The sequence below is a fragment of the Natator depressus genome, chromosome 9, assembly GCF_965152275.1.
Source record: "Natator depressus isolate rNatDep1 chromosome 9, rNatDep2.hap1, whole genome shotgun sequence".
Classification (NCBI taxonomy): Eukaryota; Metazoa; Chordata; order Testudines; family Cheloniidae; genus Natator; species Natator depressus.
The window spans coordinates 89,568,721-89,582,866 of record NC_134242.1 but is presented as its reverse complement, the minus strand read 5'-3'; the positions used below and the strand labels follow the sequence as shown (position 1 = coordinate 89,582,866).

Sequence of the window (14,146 nt, the reverse complement as noted above, 5' to 3'; positions counted from 1 at the left end):
GCCATGAGTTTTCAAAGATAATGGCCAATGGCTCTGCAATCACACCCGCCAACTCCTTTAGCACTCTCAGATGCAGCGCATCCGGCCCCATGGACTTGTGCTCGTCCAGCTTTTCTAAATAGTCCCGAACCACTTCTTTCTCCACAGAGAGCTGGTCACCTCCTCCCCATGCTGTGCTGCCCAGTGCAGTAGTCTGGGAGCTGACCTTATTCATGAAGACAGAGGCAAAAAAAGCACTGAGTACATTAGCTTTTTCCACATCCTCTATCACTAGGTTGTCTTTCAATTATGTTAGAGCCAGTAATAAGCCTATTGCCGCTGATAGATCTAAAACATAATTTTAGGTGGACACTATAAAACCCTCATTGGCTGGCGTCAGGATCCCAAAAAGCAGAGTCAGGACTAAGGGTCCAAAGCAGGGGCTAACCTGAGGCTCGGAACAGTGGAGGAGTTCACAGCCAGGTTCCAGGCCAGGGTCAATACCTAGGGTCAGAGTCAGATTTCAGTGTCCAGACAGAAGGCGAAAATCAAATTAAGCCAAAGTCGAAGTCAGGAGCAAGGAATGGGACTGGCAGCTATAGGTGGTCCACACTGTTGCCTGGACACTTCCTGGAACACGCCTTGGGTTTATATAGGACAGGGAGCCAATCAGGAGCCATGAAGTTGGTGCCTGGCAGACCCCTTGAGGCAGGACTTCCCATGGTCCATGCCCACAGTGGGTCATGGGCAGCTGAGCAGCAAGCTGGTTACAGCAGCGGCTGACTGGCAGCATGGAGATGCCAACTGCTTGGCAGCTCTGCAGGCCTGGGTTCTAGTCTCGTGGGGCCTTACAGCTGGGCTGCATAAGCGCCACCCCAGTGCTGAGCTGTGGCTGCTAGGTAGGCCAATCAAATGTTCAGAGACCCTCCCTGGAATTCTTCCGCATTAGAGCTCCTTTGCGGAATGTGCACTACAGCAGCGTTTCTCAAATGTGTACTGTTCTTGTCTGGTTGGACATGAGCATTGCATCCTCAGCTGGCACATTATGGTTAAGTCCTCACACTGGGCCAATCTCTTAATTATCTCAGAGATAGGAATCATCTTTGATGTAGTACTTCCTCTCAGCAAACATTTTAAAACTCCATGGCCCGTATAACCCTTCACCACCTACCCATTGCCAAGTTGCTACATTTCCTTTGATCAATGCCAAAATTCTGACCCAAACATTCATCACTTTGAGGTTAATTACTGCAATGCCCTGTACCATATGCCGGTCTTCTTGCTTTCCTTTATCATCTGCAGACTGTTCAAAAGGCAACAGCAAGACTGCTGACCTGGATGCCACCTGGGCAACATATTACTCCTCTACAGGATGGCATGCCAAATGCTGCATGCAACAGGATACCAAATGAAATACACTTTTCATGGATTCTGCAGCCAGGCAAGAGAAAAGAGTTTGCAGCTCTGATTTTTCTGTCCCTCTTTACAGAACAAAAAAATCAAAAGGCATTTTAGCCCTCTGGTTGCCCTTATGAAACGAGCAACCCTGGAAGGTCGGTAACATAAATATACACCGTTAGATCACCAGGGCAGCACGAGGTAATAACCTGGTTTGGAAGCCAAATAGCACCAGAACTGCACCCAGATGCTCCCTGAACTTTTGGGATGTATTGGCCAGACCACCCCTTCCATGGGAGGAGGGCACCCGGGAGGACATCTCTGTGAGAATCCTCTCATACCATCCCACTGGAGGGGGTGGGGCTAACTCCCAGGGAACTAATGCCATCTGCCCGGAGGCCATGTGCCTCGACACCGGTTCTGCCCTCAATTGGCTGACTCCCTCAAAACACTGCGATTGCAGAATTCCACACTACCTGGATAACTTTGGCCATGGCTGGCCCAGGGAGAGGGCTTTGCAAAATAGGTCCTATGACCCCTGATCAAATTTGTTTTCCCCTCCACTCATAATTTCCATGGGGCTGGAAATTTGCTGGCCTTGGCCTGCCTCCACTCTTGCCTCCAGCATGCAGCCTCTACTGGGATCTGGGGAGCGGGGGACCATGCTGTGGAGGTAGCTGAATACTGTCCCATATGTGGATCAAAGGGGCACTTTGGGACTCTTTTAGTGTTTCCTTATTGAGGTCTAGACCTGCAGTATTCAGGATCTCTGGGGTAAAACCCTGTGAGAGATTTGCTGGCTTTGACACTGAAAGCCAGCAAGCTGCTTTACAAAGCTATCCTCCTCCCTGCTCACACAGGATTCTTATTTCTTTAACAAGATAAGACACATCCACTGAACTTCATCACTTTGTTTTACTTGTCCGAGCGTCGCTACGTTTCAGGTTAAATTCTGGCTTTCCTGGCTTTTCCTGGTCAGTGGGTCCTGTGCCATCACTGCAATCTCTATGACAGTGCAGGCCTTTTATTTTTCCTAGGTCTTGTGTTTGGAACCCCCGCCATAGGATTTCTGTGCAGGGTTTTCCAAACCCTCTTTTTAAGTCATTTTTAGAAAATATCTTGCTTTGGTTTCCCTGTTTGAGGCTGAAAGCATTTCGCCACAGTTTTTTCCCCTCCCTGGATCGGAAGAGTGCATTAGAAGAATAGCTGTGGCTGGACTGGCATGATATTTCCACTCATCTTTTTAAAAACCTAAGCTAGCCACCTAAGTTGCAACCGTGTTAACTGTTTGTGGGCATGAAATATGACCAGGGTTGTGTTTTCTGGAGACAGAGCTGGTTTACATTAAAACCCTGGAAGTTGCAAGAGCAGGCACAATGCTAGTATTTATAATCAGCCATATTCATATCGGCTTTGTTGGCCTTGCAGAAATATGACACTCACACTCTTCATCACAGGAGCCCCATTTACCACACCCACCCTCTCCCCACACCTTTGCGGGATTAAAGTAATGCTTATTGAAGTCAATGGGAGTTAGTTACTGGGGAAGGGGAATGGGACAGTGATGAGATTGGAATAAAATAAAATACCATCTCTGGACTCTAAAATCATGCTTATTTTATGCCTGTGAGTTGACTTGACTACAGTTATTGCAGGAGTAAATTGAGGAGCATTCAGTCCTACATGGTGTGTATGTGAGTACTTGGGGCTAAATTCTCTGCTGGTGGAAATGGGCATAGCTTCATTGACTTCAATAGCGTTTCACCCATTTGCACCATCAGAACGTGGGCCCCTTTGTGTGCACTTTAGAGATATTTACACAGATGGGGTGAAATCCTGTTTGCCTTACTCATGCAAGAAGTCCAGCCCCCCTAAAGGTCAGTCATGCAAGGAAGACTGGGCCCACAGTTTGTACAGCCCAGGACATCTTTACATAGCTTTAAGCAGCTTGCAGGCAACCTAAATAGTGAGACCGGCCTTTAAAAGGTCAGGTATCAGCTATTTTGTCCTTAAAGATGCACCACACAGACTCCACCTAGCTGCTTCTTTTGCAATTGTCAGCAGTGACTTGTACTCATCAGGGGAAAAAATATCACCCAACTAAAACTAAAACTCCGTAAGGCTGGGAATCCTTTGCCAATCACAGCTTAAAACCAGATGCTGTAAAATCAAGGATCTGCCAGAATAATACAGAGGAAGAAAGCACATTGGGTGGGTGAAGGGCAGCAGCAGAGAGAGGCTGAAAATGGCTTTCTGAACACCTCGGATCTGACACTGAAGCACACCATTACCCTGTCCAGAAAAACAACAGCACCAGGAATGACTGAAGCAGCCTTGAGGCTTCTCATCCAGAGAGGGGAAGGAGGAAACATTCCCACAGGAGGCAGCAAGCTGAAACCAGAAGCAACAGGCGACTGGGCAAGATCAAGCCTTGGGTCTGCCCCTGGCTCTGCGAGTGCCCATTGAGGAGGGCAGGGGCATGGACCTGGCTGGGGAGAGAAAAGCCCAGCTAAGCAGGGCTCAGGTCGGGTCAGGACTGGCTCGGCAGGGACCGGGTCAGCCAAAGCAGACGTGCATTGGATCAACCCAGGTCAGGCAGGGCAGATGAACCCAGCCAGGCTCAGAGGGGTGCAGCCCGGCCAGCTCTGCATGAGCTCCGCTCCCCGCAAGTCCCAGCCCTGGCTAAAGCCAGAGGTGCCGCTTACCCGGAGCGCAGCCAGGTCGATGTTGTCCAGGCTCTTAGCGGTGTAGTCCCTGGCCATGATCCGGGGTCCCGGGAAACTTCACCGGGCTGAAGTCAGTGGCGGCGCAGGAGAAGCCGCGGCCGGTGCAGGCGTTTCTCTCGGGGGGGGCGGGGACGGGGCGCTGCGGGAGCCGAGTGGATGCTCTTGATCGATTTTTGCAGAGCTAACGGTCCCGACCCAGCTCAGCCCTTGCCAGCGGGTCCCTCCATGGCTGTCGGTCTGTGTGACAAACACAGGAAGCTTGACATGCAAGCAGCCTGCACGGCCGGGAAATCCTCCCCAGTCAGAGGGCGAGGACACAGCCCCGGAGCCGAGCTTCTTTGAAGAAAAACAACTTTGGCAGAGACATTTCCTCGGGAAAGTTTGCAAGGAAGTGACGTGCCCGAGGGGGTTTGGATGCCGCAGCTGCGGCGGCCGGAGCGGAGCAGGACTGGGGCGGGAGGGGCAGGGAATCGATTAGGGGGAAAGGTAACGAGCTGGAGCCGGCCACGCTTTGCTCCCACCAGCGAGAGCGCGAGAACCAGGCTCCCGGTGCATCAAACCACCCCGGAGCCCAGCGCGTCCCAGGGCAAAGCCCGGCAGCTGGATCGAGCCCCCAGCCTCTCCACTCAGGCATTAGGCTACGGGGCCCATTGGGCTGGGCCCAGCAGGTGTCAAACCCAGCCGATCCCGGGTCACCTGTTCGCTCTGCTTTAGTTTCTTTCGCCTCTGAGGTTCTCCGGGGTCAGCCAATGTCTGTTTGCTGGAGAAGCTCTCCTGCTCCGAGCCAGATGGGAGCTTTCTCTCTTGCCATGCTGGCAGAGATTCAGTCTCCTGGGGTAGGTATTGGGCATAGGTGCTGCGGCACCCCCTGGCTTCAAGTGGTTTCCATTATATTCAGGGTTTACAGTTTGGTTCCCTGGCTCTCAGCACCCCCCACAATACAAATTGTTCCAGCACCCCTGGTTTTGAGGGATACCCGCCCCTCATCCCTTTCTTCCTGCTCTTTGGACAGCTTTTGCTATTTTGGAGGGGTGTGTAGGATCATCTCCCTTTCTTTTTCTGAGCTAGCATTGATGCCAGCTTGACAGAGCTAAGGTATGTCTACACTGCAAAATAAACTGAAAACCCCCACCGTGGCAGCGCGTCTCAGAGCCCGGGTGTACAGACTTGCAGGGCTTGTGCTACAAACACCAGTCCCTTCCCTTTTGGGCTGGAGCTCACAAGGGGGGTTGGGTCTCGGAGCCCAAGCCTGGACATCTACACTGCTGTTTTTAGCCTGCTGCCGGGGTATAAATGTACCTCCGGAGACATAAGTCTGAGTCACACCTCTTCCTCACAAGCAGGCCGTGTCTTCACTGCAGAGTCCAGTGGGGTTACCGAACACCAGTTAACGCCTCACCTCTCACGTTCGCCTCACTCCAGTGAGAGCAGCCACACTGCGAAGTAACTCTGGAACTGCACAGAAGCAGTAGCATGTACCCCTGACAGGCTAGAAGCACCACCGCCCTCCAGTGGAGGGGTTGCGTGTGGACAGGACTTGAGATGCGCAACCCTCAGGTTATAAGTAGACTTAACTCTGCAGTGAAGACAAGCACAGGGATTCACCTTTGGAGGGAACGACCAGCACCTAATAAAGGAGGGTTGGGAGATAGGGCTTGCAAGTGATGTCATCTCTCCCTTTCCCGGATTCCATGGAAGCCCCTCTGGCAAACTGGGCAGGGGTAGGCCGTCTGTTTGTAGGCAGGGGCACCCATCTGTGGGCTTTGAGGCAGGGGCATCCATCCGTGGGCTTTGCTTTCTGCTGCAATCTCCCTGGGCAAGCCTGAAGAGATGATATTGCGGTAGAACGCCTGCTTACTGTGAATACATATTAAGGCCCACATGGCAGAGAATGATGGGAGCTTTTATTTTACTTACACAGAGAGAGAGCTCAGCAACCACAGCAAAAGACCGGCAGATGCTTTCGAAAGTTCCCTTCAGTACGGAATGCAGATGCAGCTATGGAAGTTGTGGGACACCCTGAGAATTTGGAGCTAGCCCTGCCAATGTTCACAGGAAGAAACAGCTTGATCTTTAAATATTCATGGTAAATAGGCCCAATGGCCTGTGATGAGATGTTAGATGGGGTGGGATCTGAGTTACCCAGGAAAGAATTTTCTGTAGTATCTGGCTGGTGAATCTTGCCCATATGCTCAGGGTTTAGCTGATCGCCATATTTGGGGTCGGGAAGGAATTTTCCTCCAAGGCAGATTGGAAGAGGCCCTGGAGGTTTTTTGCCTTCCTATGTAGCATGGGGCATGGGTCACTTGCTGGAGGATTCTCTGCTTCTTGAAGTCTTTAAACCACGATTTGAGGACTTCAATAGCTCAGACATAGGTGAAAGGTTTCTCGCAGGAGTGGGTGGGTGAGATTCTGTGGCCTGCGTTGTGCAGGAGGTCAGACTAGATGATCATAATGGTCCCTTCTGATCTTAGTATCTATGAATCTATAAACCACCCAGACTGATTTCAGCAGGGCGGTTCTACCTTCTGCAAGGTAGCATCACGTGTCCTGAAACAGCCGACAGCATCACAACACCACAATGCTGGCGTTTGCCCCCACAGAGTGGCACTCTTAGATATAGCAGGTCCAGGGACTCCACAAGCGACTCCACTCCTGATAGGGTTGGGCATAGCCTAACCTCCAGGGCATCAGTCAATTCTTGGTCTCTTTTTTTCAAAATAGAAGTCTGGCCTCAGCTATGAGCTGTCGGCATGGGTTGCTCTAGAGGCAGTGAGGTCACTGGACTGGTTATACCCCAGAGGAAATCCCAGGCTGCCTACCTGGCAAACCTCGGTGAAAAGTAAACTTGGAAGAGATTTAAAGAAAAAAACATCAGTACGTTGGCATATAATTTTAGAGCCCAAATTCCTTCCAGTGGGTTTCACTCCCGGTTATAGAGAATACATTCTGTGTTATAGTGGAGGAGGAGGGGAGAGCAGAAATCACACTGGGCAGAGGAGGATACATTAGACAGAGCTGCCCTTTGGCCCGGAAAAGCCCACAGCCCTGGGCTTCTCTGATTTGGGGTAACGAGCAATGCAAAGGAGGATTTCAGCTTTCATTTTTTGTTAAGAGATGTTTCTAGACTCTTTCCTTGTGGAGACAGCCTTGAAGGCATGAATCAATACAGGCCAGTAGTTAATGCTGAAGGGAACAATTTTCTGAGCTCCCGTTCTGCAGCAGGAACCTGCGATAAACCTAAAGATTCCTTTCACAAAAATGAGTGCTTTATCCTGGAAGGAAGGGAATTCCAACCCATCTTTAAGCCAGCCTGGTGCACAACAATGAGATAACAGTGGAGAGGAATCAGTTACACTTTAGGTCAGGATAGCAAAAAATGTATTTGGCAAGCTTGCAGTAAAGTGTTATGGCTAGCTCTCAGGATGGCATGTGATTACAAACTATGCTGCCCGTTACAAATCTGTTTTGCCCTGTAATTACAAATGCAGAAAGAACATAATGTGCGACTGCATTGTTGTGGGATGGAAGGGATCTACATGCCATGGGGCTTTCTGGTTCATACTTAAAGGCACAAATCAAGGGAAATATATTTTATCGCCCGATAAACTCCTTGAACTTTAAAAATCATCCTCAGAACATCTTGGCCAGAATTTCACACTCTTTTACTTAGGAGTGAGCAGAGGTCCACTGGAAAAGGGGTTAGCTGGATTGAGATACCCATATCAGTTTTGAAATAGTCATTTTATAATCTTACATATGAAACCAAGTCACAGTGTTTCAAATATCTGTTAGCACATGACTGCGGATGCAAGGCCAGTCGCTGAGGGACAGAATGTTGAAATAAAGTCCTTTAGCAATTTCCTTGAGAAGAAATGCTGATGCCTCATTTGACTTGAAAATGTTCATTTAAAATAGTTCCCTGCAGTGTATGTTAACAGCGAAGCTGTCCCCAGCTTGCACACCCAGTTCCTCTGTATGCCAGCTGTTGGAGGGCAGTTATGGACTTAGGGTTGGTTGCTGTAATCGGATCTTTGGTGTGTGTAAGCTTGTTCAAGGAGCTGAACTATGTATGTGGGGACAAGCATCTGCTGATGACACAAAAGCCTCCAGCCCTTGCTCCTCTCACACCTTGATTACTATATCTTTCTCCTCTCCTGCCTCTGCCCTCTTCCAGTCCTTCCAAAACTCCACTGCTTAGCACTCTGTGCCAGCTTGCCCTTTGAATCCTTTTACTGGATTCCTGTCCTCACCTGCCAGGCTTCATATAAATATCACCTTAGCCTACGTCTCCACTGTCATTTCTTCCACTCTCCACTCCCTGTGCCCCTCCCAATCCCCTAGCCATACAGCTGTCTTTGTCTCCTTTTCTTCTCGGCTTCATACCTTGTTTTGTGCTATTCCTCAGCATGAGAGAGTCTCCAAGTTGTTGTCTGCTAAGTGTCCTCTCTCTGCCACCTTTTAAAACCTCCATAAGACTCTCTTCTTTAATGGATCCTACCTACCTTGTTTTCCTCCTGGGTAATCTTTCCAAACATTTCTCTCTCTGAACTGTTGCCTCATTGTTTATCTTGTCTTTCACTGATTATCAGCTTGTTAGGGCAGGAAACATGCCTTACCACAAGTGTACATAGTATTTTTACAAGGCATAGAATGTTTTATAACTGACTAAGGATAACAGTAATAATTTATGGATGCTTCCTGTCTTCTGGCCTCCTACCAGCCACTGCCCATGTGGTAGGGCATAAGCCTGCTCCCATAGATGTCAAAAGCAAAACTCATTGATTTCAATATTGCAGGATCAGGCTCTAAAAGGGGCTTAGCAGTAGTCCCAAGGACAGATAGTTCTTTCCATTTCTTCATCTCTATCTTTTCCACTGCCCTGCCCTAAGGAGTATTTTTACTTAGACTATAAGCTCTTTGGAGCAGAGCCTGTCTTTTTGTTCTATGTTTGTACAGTGCCTAGCACAACGGTCCCAGTCTATGACTGGGCTTCATAGGCATGACCACAATACAAATAAACATGATTTTTATCTTGCTTACTTCTAATTAATTTGGAACCATTGGGATCTATTGGTTCTTAAAATGTGGTCCATCAACATTTGCTGGTGGTATATGGAGAGCAGGCTGGTCACATGGTGCTGGCTGTCCTTCCCGGCATTTAGCTGCTAAACTGCAGTAAAATAAATTAAAGTAGTTACTTTCTAACACTTCACCAAGTGATCAATTGCTGTCGTTGCCCCCGGTATGTCATGTGATCACCAGTGGGCATTGAGGTGGTCTCTATTAAGATGTGGGCCACACTATGAAAAAGTTTGGGAATCCTTGGAACATACAAGACCTTTTATGGCTTCAGTCCTACTCAAATAGACTTCACAAGGTCAGGATTAGGCCCTATAAAAATGCCACTCAAACTTGTAATTCCAGTTAACCTGGACTAATTTTGCCGGTGAATTATACAAAATTCCTGTCATTCCGTCAACGTTTTGCTTTCAGTATAAAATGATCAAATCCAACATTTTTGAGTACAGTGGAATTGAAAATTAATTCAGTATAAAACATCAAGTAACAAAAAACCAGCATAAACCCCAGAAAAAAGCCTTGTTTGCAATGTACAAGTAAAAAACCAACCCTCTCAAGCTACCATCCCAAAGCAAAGACCCACGTAAGGATTTGCAAGTGGATGTCCTTAAAATATAGAGTGTTTCTATATAGTGTGTGTTTTCAGGGCCCATAGACCGCCCTCAGTTCCCATACAGATTTGGCATTGATGCCAAGGATTAAGTACAGACCTTTGGTTGTACTGATCCTATTGAAAGTAAAATGAAACAGGTAAACGTATTCACAGCTCCCCACATGGAATATGGTGAGGCACCTTGCCAGAAGGAAAATTTTAATGATGCAACGGCTTTGACTTTTTGGATTGAGTTACAGACTGAGGGTATATTTTAAGGCAGTTTTTGCATTTAAAAAATATAGATGGAAGGATGTCAGGCATCTCTTCTGTCTGCTTGGCTCTTTTATGTGGCTTTACCTTGGATCTCAAACCCAGAACCATCTGGTTGACAGATGAGACAACTGTCAGCTGGACTACGCTGACATAGTGGGTTCACTCTAAAGTCATGGCCCCCTCTGGTTCCCATCCATCATGGTACTCATCAGCCCACAGTGAAGTTACTGTAACAGCAGGATGTTGGAAAGGCCAACAACACAAGCGTAACAACAGGAGGGGAACTAGTTGTTGAAAATTAAAAAGATAAATGCTTGAGTTAAAATAAAGTTGGGATCATAACAGTGCATCTGATTCATACGTGCTGTTACAATTGCCCATATACATGGGGTCACTGCTCGCACAAGTAGCTGTGTAAGGCCATTGCTTGTGCACATATGCCGTTCGCATGCACAACCGCAGCTACTGTGTGTGCATGTTACTACCTGTACATTTTGCATATGTAATTGTACTCCTAGCTTGTTTAAAAATCTGGTTCACCAGGTACAAAATTATTTGCAATATTTTTGTGAGAACTCCTGGGTGCGGCAGAATTGTCTTCTCTTGGTGCTACTACCATTCGGCCTTCACCATGTTCCCCTTCCTTTAATCCCTTGCCAATTGTAAAGTTCCTGCAAGAAGAACTGGGTTTTCAGTGATGCCCACTGCCTTCCTTATACTTACACAGGTAAAACTTCTTGGAATTTAGGAAACAATTCTCTTGATAATGCCAAAGAAGGGACAGACTCCAGCTCATAGTTTGTCTCGTAGCTGTGTTGGCTTTGCAGGGCTCACAGAAGTACAGTGTAGCTTGTTTTTATCTTGAATGCTGGCAGATCTTACTCTGAATATAGAGAGGGGGCAGATCTGTTGAGTAAGAAAGTGCCATTTGTACATAATCACTTTTCAGTGTGCAACCAGACTTACAAGCTCTAAATCCTTTTTCTTCCAATTGCCAATCTGAGGTCTGTTTTCTGCAGAAACAGGAACTGGCAGGCGTGCTCTCAGTCCCCACTGCTGACTCTGTAGGCTGTTTCTGCTCCAGTCCCTGACCAAGCATCCGAAGAGAGGGTCTCTGCTATCTTGTGTTATCGCTATTGTACCTTGCGCTCTGCTTCTGCCTGAGGCGGAATGTCAGAATAACCCCCAAGTGATCCGTGAATTCAGTGTTACACCTCAGACTGCCAGTACAGACATCAAGAAAATACATTCATCTTATTAACAATAAAAAAAGTTTACAGACTTCCTTTAGAATTATGTCAGTTGAAAAAAACCCAAAAGCCACTGTGGACAGTTGGCTGCGCGGCTGGAGTATATTGGGACAGCCTTCTGTTCTCCTCCTGCAGCAAAGTACAAGCCACTGCAACTAAATCCTCCAGCAGCCACTGCAGGCCTGAGCACGAAGGGCTAAGAGCCATATTCATGCTAAGGATGTTTTGTAGTAAAAGGGAAATAGAAGTGTAAAGGGGGAAGAGGAACTTCCTTTGTTTCAACAAAGGAAATGCCACTGTACCCAAGAAGTAGGGGGCTTAATCCCAAACTCCATTCTCTGGAACAGCTCCCATTGACTTCAGATTTGGGCCCATTGTAATAATGATCACTGCCAGATGTGACACTTGCTAAAGGAAGAGTGTGTTTAAAACTGCTGCCTGGCTTGTTTCTTTTAGGCCTTGTTTACACTGGGATTTCAGTCACTGTTGTGTAGTTACAAAGGACCAAATCCTAGTGCAGATATGGCTTACACCAGTGCCCACAGCACTCTGCCAGTGTACACCATGTCTGTATTAGGACCAGTGCAGTTTCTGAAATTCAGACACCAGAATATTCCTTCTAAAGTAACAGTCTTTTATTGAATTGGAAATGATTTTTTAATAGAATCATAGAATATCAAGGTTGGAAGGGGGAGGTCATCTAGTCCAACCCCCTGCTCAAAGCAGGACCAATCCCCAATTTTTGTCCCAGATCCCAAAATGGCCCTCTTAAGGATTGAACTCACAACCTTGGGTTTAACAGGCCACTGCTCAAACCACTGAGCTATCCCTCCCCACCAAATATTAAGTAGAGATTTTAAATAACCCTTTAGTGTGTCTTTAAGGCACAGCCTGGCATTGCAGAGAAGCTCCTTGGCCCAGAAACCCAAAGGAATTTATGTGCCCAACTCCCATTGACATGAATGGGGCTCCTTGAGGTTCTGGTGACTGTATCCTCTGCATAACACTTCCAGTGGGGGATGTGGGTGCTCTTCTCTGAGTCTGGCTAGCTTTGCTGGCTTGCGTGAAGGGAGTCAGGGCCATCCTGCCTGCCCACTTAAGGCGGCGAATTTAGTAGCTCTCCCAGTGCTCCGCAGCAGTCCCTGGGTGGAGACACATGGGGGAAGAGGACAACAGACTACAGGTTTATTAAATAAAATTATGGTGGAATAAACGAATGGCAATAACGAATCCAGTATTAAAGAAAACACAACTGACATCCATCCATAGGGCTCCTGAGCCAATGTTTGGATTCGTTACCTCTGAGAACATCGTCCTAAAAATGATTTATTGCTGCTAATGGTTTTTATGAAGTCCTATAGAGCAAAGTCACTGCTGCTAAGATCTTGATTTACTAGGCCTCTTTTTATCATCCTCTAACTATAAAGTTGTCCCCTTAAGTTTCCAATTATAACATTGTTTTCTTTTCATGGGTGGCTTTTGTCTATTCTCTGCCATAAGGCGACAAGTTGCAGACACTGTCGATGCCCAGCTGTGTGGTCTATGTGCCCAGTGAATGTCTTCTTCCAGCTACTTGCAATCTGAAGTCATCCACACCCAGAGGTTCTCAACCAGGGGTTTGCATACCCCTGGGGGTATGCAGAGGTCTTCCAAGGGGTACATCAGCTCCTCTAGCTATTTGCCTAGTTTTACAACAGGCTTCATAAAAACCACTAGCAAGTCAGTACAAACTAAAATTTCATACAATGACTTGTTTATACTGCTCTGTGCACTATACACCAAAACAGCGGTGGGCAAACTTTTTGGCCCAAGGGCCACATCGGGGTTGCAAAACTGTATGGAGGGCTGGGTAGGAAGGCTGTGCCTCCCCAAACAGCCTGGCCCCCCATCCCCTATCCGCCCCCTCCCACTTCCCGTCCCCTGACTGCCCCCCTCAGAACTCCCAACCCATCCAACACCCCCTGCTCCTTGTGCCCTGACTGCCTTCTCCTGGGACCCCCTGCTCCAACCACCCCACTGGGACCCCACCCCCTATCCAACCGCCCCCTGCTCCCTGACTGCTCCCTGTCCCCTGACTGCCCCCCAGAACCCTCTGCCCCTTATCCAACCCCATGGCTCCCCGCCCCCTTACCATGCCGCTCAGAGTGGCAGGACTGGAAGCTGCGAAGCCCAGCTGGAGCCAACCGGCGGCGTGGCTGGCTCCACGGGTGAAGGGGGACTGCAGAGGAGGGGCCAGGGGCTAACCTCCCTGGCTGGGAGCTCAAGGGCCGGGCAGGATGGTCCCGCGGGCCATAGTTTGCCCACCTCTGCACTAAAATGTAAGTACAATTTTTATATTCCAATTGATTTATTTTATAATTATATGGTAAAAATGAGAAAGCGAACAATTTTTCAATAATAGTGTGCTGTGACACTTTTGTATTTTTATATCTGATTTGTAAGCAGGTAGTTTTTAAGTGAGGTGAAACTTGGGAGTACGTCAGACAAATCAGATTCCTGAAAGGAGTACAGTAGTCTGGAAAGCTTGAGAGCCACTGCTCCACACAATGTGTTGAACGTGCACCATTTGTTGATCAGAGCAAAGTGAAAAAGAGCTTCAGCCATCCCTAGATTTGAGGATATGTAGTGTATGGGGAACTATTGTACCAGTCAATATATCTCTTCTCTTGCCTGGGGTGGCAGTTCTGTAGCCTGTGGGGGAAAGAGACTCTTTCGTTTCATGCAAGGTACACCTAGATACCGAGACCTAGCATTTAACTAAGAGATCACAGAATCTGTCTACTGTCTAATTAAGGTATTTCTACACTACTCATTACCATAGCATCTAAGGCACAGGTGAGAAA

At 47.8% G+C, this 14,146-nt stretch overlaps 1 protein-coding gene across 1 annotated transcript in view; it reads right to left on the bottom strand.

Annotated features, from left to right (window-relative positions):
• NRK (Nik related kinase) overlaps window positions 1–4,466 on the bottom strand; it is a 122,690-nt gene extending 118,224 nt beyond the window's left edge. The window contains exon 1 of the mRNA XM_074962591.1: window positions 4,083–4,466. Within this exon, the coding sequence (XP_074818692.1) occupies window positions 4,083–4,139 (57 nt within the window). The 5' untranslated portion in view covers window positions 4,140–4,466. The remainder of the gene's footprint in view (window positions 1–4,082) is intronic.
• Between the last annotated feature and the right edge of the window lie 9,680 nt (window positions 4,467–14,146).